Source organism: Malaclemys terrapin, chromosome 3 (assembly GCF_027887155.1).
Source record: "Malaclemys terrapin pileata isolate rMalTer1 chromosome 3, rMalTer1.hap1, whole genome shotgun sequence".
Classification (NCBI taxonomy): Eukaryota; Metazoa; Chordata; order Testudines; family Emydidae; genus Malaclemys; species Malaclemys terrapin.
In genome coordinates, this window is record NC_071507.1 from 20,272,950 (window position 1) to 20,281,903 (window position 8,954).

At 39.8% G+C, this 8,954-nt stretch overlaps 1 protein-coding gene across 1 annotated transcript; it reads right to left on the reverse strand.

The window, feature by feature from the left end:
- Positions 1-961: 961 nt before the first annotated feature.
- Positions 962-7,065, reverse strand: OTOR (otoraplin). The gene is made up of 4 exons (XM_054023427.1): positions 5,602-7,065; positions 5,016-5,155; positions 3,944-4,054; positions 962-1,424 (listed from the first exon to the last, which is right to left on the reverse strand). The coding sequence occupies exons 1-4, from the start codon at positions 5,723-5,725 to the stop codon at positions 1,401-1,403; spliced, it is 399 nt and encodes a 132-aa protein (XP_053879402.1). The 5' UTR covers positions 5,726-7,065; the 3' UTR covers positions 962-1,400.
- Between the last annotated feature and the right edge of the window lie 1,889 nt (positions 7,066-8,954).

Sequence of the window (8,954 nt, forward strand, 5' to 3'; positions counted from 1 at the left end):
AACTTAAAAGTGGATCATCTAGATTAGAAAAGGGAAGCAGCTATAAATGCACCCAGCCCGTCTCACCTTAATTCAGACCCTGCGTAGGTCACTAGTGATCGTGAGATCAGGAGTGCTTGCAGTGCCAGCAAGTAAAATAGACATCTGGAATTTTTTGGTGACATTTCTAAAGATGGGTTGGGTGAGAGCCATTCAACAAATGGCACAGCTGGTGAACAGACACTGAATTCAGCTCCAGCAGACAAATACTGCTTCTCTACTGCCTGATGTAGTCATTGTTCCACGCAACCAGATGTTCTATGCAAATGCCAAATTTAACTACAGGGTGAAATCCCAACTTGATTTTTCTTCAGAATTAGATTTTCTAGTATCAGAGTCAGTCTTTGAGGCCCCTGGCTAGAATTTGTGCTGAAAGGCACACCACTGATAGCATAACTCTGGGATGGGGGAACCAGGTTGCCCAGATTCCTCTAGATTCCCTACATTTTTGGTGGGCGACTTTGCCGCTCACCGCTGTATGAACACTCCCTGTCCTGCCCCCAGTAGAAGCTGCAAAGAGGGACAATGTAGGGCCATATCCACTGGCCCTATCCAGCAGCTGCACAGCAGGAATTCTCCCCCAGCTGGTTGTTGTTCCTCTATAGCCCCATGCACAGGCAGAATGGTGAATAGGGACTGGAATAGGGTAGACGGGTACTGCCTTCATCCCTGAAGTTTGGGAATATAAATGCTAAAGTTAATCTCAGTTTACACCATCAGAAAACTCCGGTTGTGCAGTGCTGAATCAGGCCCCAGGAGCACAAGCACAGAAATTCAGGGAGCCCTTGTTTAGAAGTGTGTGTAAGGGTCCATGTACCCATTGCGTAAAGCTAGACACACTAGCAGCCCTCAGCAAGCAGTTGATGCTCTTTTTTAATACTTAGTATTGACGTAGACATGATTTTCCCCATACACCGTAAATTTCCTTACTTTTGTTTGTGTCTCACACACAGCTTTGTGCACTTGTAATGTAATTTTATTCAATAACATAAAATGTGCTTGTATAGTGAGAAAATAAATGCAACATAAGATATTTAAAGTCTTACCTCAAATATTAGATAACTTTGAATATGACAATGCAGTAGTTTAAAGCGTGCTAACTTACCAATGAATATAACAAAGTAATTTCAGGTAGAAAGACTTTCGAAGCATATGCCATGTGGTTTATATCTAACGTTTTAAACTTTTTTCCCCAGCAATCACTCCATTTCAACAAATTCTTATTTAGAAATAAACGTATTATTTTACAAACAAGAAAGAAAGAAAGAAAGAATTCGGAGTAGTCAGCCATGGGTTTTCAGATTTATATCCATCAGAGTCTCTTGGTATCCGCCTGGTGATGACCCAGCCACATACCGGTACTATTCACAGAAGAAGTCAATGGCCTGAAAGACACAGTCATTAGAAAAATGAGCAGAGGCTCTTCGGCATTGTTATACCAAATAAGAACTGGGTACAAACTGAATCAAGGTACAAAATACATTTTGAAAAGGTAAGCGAGAAGCAAATGTTAAATAATTACCACCTTAAAATTCTTTTGTATAAATCATGGAACTTGTCTCAGAATACTAGAGAAGAGTTCCATATTGATTGGATAATGCTTTTTACTAAGCCTTTCTGGTTTTGTTTCTCTTTTGTTCTTTCATTTATTATGGCTAATCAATGGTTGCTACACACTGAGCCACATTCAGTCCTGGTGTAATATAGTGCCCTGCCATGGACTTCAGAAGAGATGTGGCCACTTTATAGTAGAACTAAATCTAGGGCTGCCCGGACGACCGGGGGGGGGAGGGGGGGAGGGGGTTGGGGGAGGGGCAAGTGGGGCAATTTGCCCCAGGCCCCACAGGGGCCCCCATGAGAATATAGTATTGCAATATTTTTTTATGGAAGGGGCCCCCAAAATTGCTTTGCCTCAGGCCCCCTGAATCCTCTGGGCAGCTCTGACTAAATCTGGCCCTTTAAATTCCTGTAAATAAAACTTGCTTGATAAAGTACAAGTCCTACCAAGTAACTGTTCAGTTAATTTATCCATAGAAATATGTTCTGTGAATTTCCCCTGGACCACACCTGCTAATAAAATACTTTTGAACATAAAAACAATGATGAAACACATATATAGCTTGAAGAGTATTTTTCAGATACTTTCCTGTTTGAATGGAGTCATACATTTGAACAGAACATAGCTTACTATTCAATATTAATGAAGGTAATTACCAGAAACCTGTTCAATTAAAAATGTTTTAAGGTTTTAATGAAAGTGGTTTTAAAGAGACAAGCTACCAAGCAATCTGAGTCTCTGTGCCAACACACTAGTTTCTGAGAAACCAAACATCTGCTTCACAGTGTAATTGAGGGGTTTTTTATGTGAATATTTTACAAGTCTTCAGTAAAGTTAAAAATTCCATGGGGCAGTGGAAAGCTTGAGAAACTACAGAAGTCTGATACAGTGCAACAGAAGGATGTGTTTTAAAATAAAGCAACCTGTTTCAAAATAAACATTTGAATGTTTCCAATCATTTTAATTTTGTGTATTAATGCTTTCTCCTTATACGAGTAAGCAAGCTTTTCACACACCCGGGGTGGAGGGCACTTAGAATCATAGAATACCAGGGTTGGAAGGGACCTCAGGAAGTCATCTAGTCCAACCCCCTGCTCAGAGCAGGACCAATTCCCAACTAAATCATCCCAGGGCTTTGTCAAGCCGGGCCTTAAAAACCTCCAAGAAAGGAGATTCTACCACCTCCCTAGGTAATGCATTCCAGTGCTTCACCACCCTCCTAGTGAAATAGTGTTTCCTAATATCCAACCTAGACGTCCCCCACTGCAACTTGAGACCATTGCTCCTTGTTTTGTCATCTGCCACCACTGAGAACAGCAGAGCTCCATCCTCTTTGGAACCCCCCTTCAGGTAGTTGAAAGCAGCTATCAAAAACCCCCTCATTCTTCTCTTCTGCAGACTAAACAATCCCAGTTCCCTCAGCCTCTCCTCATAAGTCATGTGCTCCAGACCCCTAATCATTTTTGTTGCCCTCCGCTGGACTCTCTCCAATTTTTCCACATCCTTCTTGTAGTGTGGGGCCCAAAACTGGACACAGTACTCCAGATGAGGCCTCACCAATGTTGAATAAAGGGGAAAGATCACGTTCCTCGATTTGCTGGCAATGTCCCTACTTATACAGCCCATAGATTATAAAAAGTGCCTTTAAAATTTGCTAAAACTTTCCTTTTCATTGTTTTGGTTTAATAAATTGAGACGCACTTATATTTTAAAACAAAAAAATACTGGGTGGTTTTAGAAAAAAGCCCTTTTGGTGTTAAAAAATTGCCGGGAATGCTTTGTCTAATACTGAACTGAATTGAGAATGAGTGAATTTTCACATGTAGTTGAAGCCTCTTCCCGTTCCGACAGGAGTAGATAGCAGAACTCAGTCAGGCTCCTATCACATAAGGAAAGTGAAGCATGTGCTCATTACAAGAATTCTCTATAAAAGAGACAGATCTCTATTTGTGTAAATAATTAACGGAGACTGCGACAGTATAGGGTGCTCACGAATATGCAGCATGATTCTCCGGCTCTGTAGGACCAATAAAACTTGCTATATACTGCAAATGGAATCTTGTGCCCAATGCATAATGGGCTTAAATCTACACCATTCAAGTCAATAAGAGAGTTTTTCAATTGACTCAAATGGGAGCAGGATCAAACTCTAAATTATGAGTTCAGTGGTGCTCCTCAACAAAGTATTGGAAACAGGATCAGGCCCCAGGCATTGTGTGTGGCTGAGCACTATTACAGTCAACAGTGGGATGGTGTAGTGCATAGCAATGATTTGTTTTTATAGCAAATAGCATTACACAGTTGAATATATTTACGTAACCCCCTGGCCTTTTGCATATTCCTTACCGTTGTAGGGATTGTCTTATTAGCTTCTTGATAAACATACTGCTCAGAGACTAAACTGCTAGGGAAGTAGCCAACTGTTCCCATCTGGTCTTCATACTGCTCACCATACACCTTAGAGCAAGAAAAGCTATAATTAGACACAATAAAGCAGCCCACATCCAAATTAAACTAGTTCAAGTTTTTGGCTTGGTCTACACTAAACCCCCAAATCGAACTAAGGTATGCAACTTCAGCTACGTGAATAACGTAGCTGAAGTCGACGTACCTTAGTTCGAACTTACCGCGGTCCAGACCCGGCAGGCAGACTCCCCCGTCGACTCCGCGTACTCCTCGCGGCGAGCAGGATTACCGGAGTCGACGGGGAGCACTTCTGAGTTCGATTTATCGCGTCCAGACTAGACGCGATAAATCGAACCCAGAAGTTCGATTGCCTGCCGCCGAACCAGCGCGTAAGTATAGACAAGCCCAAGCAGCAATCATACTCTCGCCCTCTTGTCTTGTGGTCTTTTGGTTTTCATGCTACTTGATTAACTAGGACAAGATTTTTTTCGAAAGGAGGCATGAATATAAGCCAGAACATGGACACACAGGACTCCAAATAAGTTGCATTTAGGATACATTATTTGTAAGATTTTCCAGATAAAAGTGGAGTGGCAGTTTTATTTTCCTTTAAATGAAAGGGTGGAGTTAAGATTTAATGATCCATTGTCAAATTTAGGTTGCTGTAAAATGTTTGCACCTGATTCTTTGAATAAATGGCAGCAGCAGCAGAAGAGCATTGGATTTTATTTTGATTGCTTCAGTGCATTTATTTCCATTATACTATGATCTATATTTTAATAGGTTATATGGTCTCTCAATATGAGAGAGATTCTTATCAATGCTTGTGAAGTTTGAATTGGAAAGTTTTGTATATTCACTTTTTTAAAATCTCAGATGCAGTCTTTAAAAAAGCCACAGGATTTATTTTCGCTGCTAAAATCTGCTTTTTAAAAAGTGGATGTTGACAAAGAAACATTACTAGCCAACTAGAGGTAGATTAATGCTTGTATAAAGAAGAATTTCATCTTACACTTCCAGCCCAGAACTCTCCAGCTTCTCTCTCTTTCACTAGTTTTGAATAAACATAAATCAACTGCCCTTTTTTAATATTAATGAACCTGCAGTCTGGTGCGTTGTAATCATCTTCTGCTCTGGCAAGGGAAATGGTGTCTGCAAAGGAAAAAAAGGAGGTGGATAAAGCGTATATATTAGACTCTCTCTGAAGCAAGTAATCAGAGAAAAGGCTGCCAGATTTCATCTTACACAATTTTCAGTCTGTACTAAGTAAAGTAAAGTAAAGCCAGAGATACTCACTTTATCACAACATTACAACACTACAACGGAGTTCTCAGAAAAATGTTTTTAACTACACCTACCTTTGATTTATAATGGATTTTGAAACAAAATCCTTGAAAAAGCAGCATGTGGAATATAAATTAATTTCACATGTGGTTTTGCCACATTAAAATTTTTTTAAAGGTACAAAGACACCGATTTAATACAGCAAAGCTAACAAGCAGCTCATTCTTACATTTCAAAACCAGACGCTGCTTTGTATAAAAAACACATTTCATTTTGATCATATGCTTTACTAAAGTTTAAACAAAAATACTTACAAACACACTCCTCATCAGCACAGAGCTTTTTGCTGGCAAGTTTGTCCATAAAAATTCCAGTCACGCCAGGATATACAACTCCAAGGCATAAAAACAGTATAACCAAATCAATAGTTAGTGTCATTTTTCTATCAATGTTCTTTGCTAGCACTTCTCTCTCAAATGCATGTCAAGTCTGGTAATACTTATCTTTTATGGAAAAGCTAGACATCTGGACAAACATCCCTGGCCAATGGGAAGAGATTAGGTTAACATTCCACTACTTTAAGAGGAACCATAGGGCCCCAGGGGACCCTCAGGTTTTATTTACCAAATACAATCCCTTTCCAAAGCCTTTTTGTACCATTGCTTCAATAAACTGCTGTATTACAGAGACATTCTATACTTTCCTGTAGGCCTTCATTAAGTATAATATTCTTATCACCACCACCTCAGGCAAAATTTGTCTGAAGATGAAAAAAATAAATCAGTCCTCGTTAAGCAGCAAATGAAACAACAACCCTTAAAGTCCTTAAATCCTTGATTCTCATGAAATATACAAAGACAAGTCAGAGCTTTCTGGGGCAGACTGTCTCCATGTCTTGTTTCTACAGGGCCCTTATGTAGGGATATTAAAGAAGGTACTAACAGTGATTCCCCCAAGTGACAGTGACCCCCTCATAATTTGTCCCCCACATTTTAAAATCCAACAGTTTCACCAAGCACAAAAATCTCTTGGATCTTCTGTTAAAACTTGTAAGCTACTGTCTGTAGAAACCATTGATTACATCTATCCTGTGAAAGATACTTTATTATTATGTAAAACTTACAAACAAGTTAATTGACTTTGTTCTTGAAGTAATTTATACAATGTAAACAAACACTATAAGCTGTTAAGTGATTTTCACTTCATTCAAGGGCTCCTAGGACAGACCCCCCACCCTCTGTGATTAAAGGGCTGGGAGTCTCAAATGAATTAGCACACACCCTGAAAGTGGTGGAGACAGTAAATTAAAATATGGTTAAGATATGAAATGTATGTTAATGAATGCTTGATGTACATAAATGGTTAGGGAGGTGCCAGCCTAGAAAGGGAGTATCCATCGGCGGAAAAATGTGTCAAGTAGGACCACCAAACAACCCCCGGAGGGTAAACTGGGATCCACCCCATCACCTGGAAGGATGAGAAACAACAAACTTTGAACAGTGTGGAACCACCTGGAATGTGCCACTTTGGACAGGAATGTGCCATCTGCTGATTGAGTCAGCAACAGCAGGATAAAACAGTTTCCATAGACTAACATAGGAATTAATTCCTATAAGAATGGACTCTAAAGACTGATGACTTTGAGCGTCCAGGAGCATCAGGTGCACCTGACACAGACTTGGCTCCATCCTCATGACCAAGGTACCTGGCCAGTAACTTGGCATGAGCAACTAGGCTGGTAACTATAACACCTATACAGAACTTGAATAAATGATTGTGTAAATGAACCTCTCTCTCTCTCTCTCTCTCTCTCTCTCTCTCTCTCTATATATATATATATATATATATGTATGTGTATGTATAAGAAATAAGTAGTCAAACAACGTTGTTTACTTTTATCTTTTGCTTTATCAGTATATTTACAATAAATGTGGCATCTTTGCCTTATCTCTCTTAATAAGATCCTGCTGGATTTTATTCTATTGGTATAACATTTAGGCACTACTGCAAATATAAGTAAACCTAGTCAGTGGCACAGATAGTTGAATCTCAGTGAAAGGCTCTGTGCATCAGCAAATTACATTTGAAATTTAGGCACTGCATATTCATAGCGTGGACAAAGCTTTAATTTCATTGGGTGCTCTAGTTAAAAAGCAAACCTATTTAACAGCTTATGCCAGAACAACCCTTTTCCATCCTCATTTACATAACTGCAGTATCCTCACTACAGCATGACCTTGCACCCACCGTATGTGTGAGGTCACGTCTTGCATGCGAGCGTAGAATCACATTCCTCCCTGAAAATCTCACAGCATGCTGTTGCATAACTGGACTCACACTGGAGAAGTTGTGCCCTTGAGGCACTGACCTGCGTATGTTGTAACAGATTGATCTCTATTCCTTGAAGACAGCATTTTAAGGTCAGCACGTTTAAAATTCAGTATGATACATAGGAAGAAAAAGGTGATAATAAAGAGAACAGTGGCCTTCAGTCATACCACCTACTTCTATGAACCCCACCCTTCTCACAAGTAATGGAAGGCTAAGCCAGCTCAGTACTTGCAGGGGAGATCACTGACCTAGGTACACCTGATTGTTTGGCAAGTGATTATGTGGCACTCTTGGGAGAGTCAGTACTGAATCAATGTCTAAGGGGGCCCCCCCATGCTGATAAATGTGCCGTTTTTCAGGTAAGGAACAAAAACAGCAGTGACTGTCAGCTAGTTATTACAAATCCTATGGGATTCTTCATAAAGTAGGAATGTTAATACTGTCTCCTTGCAGTGTGATTGTAGCTGTGTCAGTATTAGAGAGACAAGGTGGGTGAGTTAATCTCTTTTATTGGATTAGCTTCTGTTGATGAGACAAGCTTTCGAGCCACACACAAAAGCTTTTATCTCACACCAATAGAGGTTGATCCAATAAACAATATAACCTCACCCACCTTGTCTCTCTAACATTATGTCCTTGTAATATTCTGATTATGTTAATTACATTCTCCCTGATCTTCCGGCTGTTGCCTTGCTCTCCATCTCAACATGAAGTTGACATCTAGCTGCTCTTTGTTGTACCTCAGCACACTCCTTCCCAAATTATGTACCATGAATTGGTCTAAATGCTAGACCATATGGGAGACTCCATTACATGCACATCAAAAAGGTGGCGGAATCCCTAGTTCAGAATTAGGGCACCTACAAAAATGTCCTCCTGCCCTTTTGAAAAAAGATACCAGAAAAAAAAAAAAAAGTTACTCAGACATTCATGGCAAATATGCAGCCTACCAGTTGTCTTAGGTCAGTAATAGCTAAGTGGAACTTTCAATCGTGTATGCTCAAGTAAAATTACTGCAAAAGATATGGGAAGTATGAATATACTATTAAAAGAGGAATTTTGCAATTTACTTTGGGGTGGAAAGTGAAAAATCCTCCCATTGGAGTCTCCTTTAACAAAATGAGATTTTATATACAGATCACTATAGGTCCTACTGAAATATAGCACAGTCTCCTATTCCACAGCAATTTTTATATACCAATATCAAATCAAGAAGCATACAAAGAGTGAATGTGTCTTGTTCTAAAGTGGCTTCATGCTCTCCTGAAGATGCTAAGTTTTGGTCAAAATAGCCGTTATGGTGCAGATTTGCTTTGGGAGCAGGTAGGTTCAGTCT

Coding starts and splice junctions, on each gene's coding strand:
- OTOR (XM_054023427.1), bottom strand. CDS start 5,725: ATGACACTAACTATTGATTTGGTTATACTGTTTTTATGCCTTGGAGTT. Junction 5,156..5,601: donor TGCTGATGAGGAGTGTGTTT/GTAAGTATTTTT, acceptor TTTCCTTTGCAG/ACACCATTTCCCTTGCCAGA. Junction 1,425..3,943: donor ATAAGACAATCCCTACAACG/GTAAGGAATATG, acceptor TGTGTCTTTCAG/GCCATTGACTTCTTCTGTGA.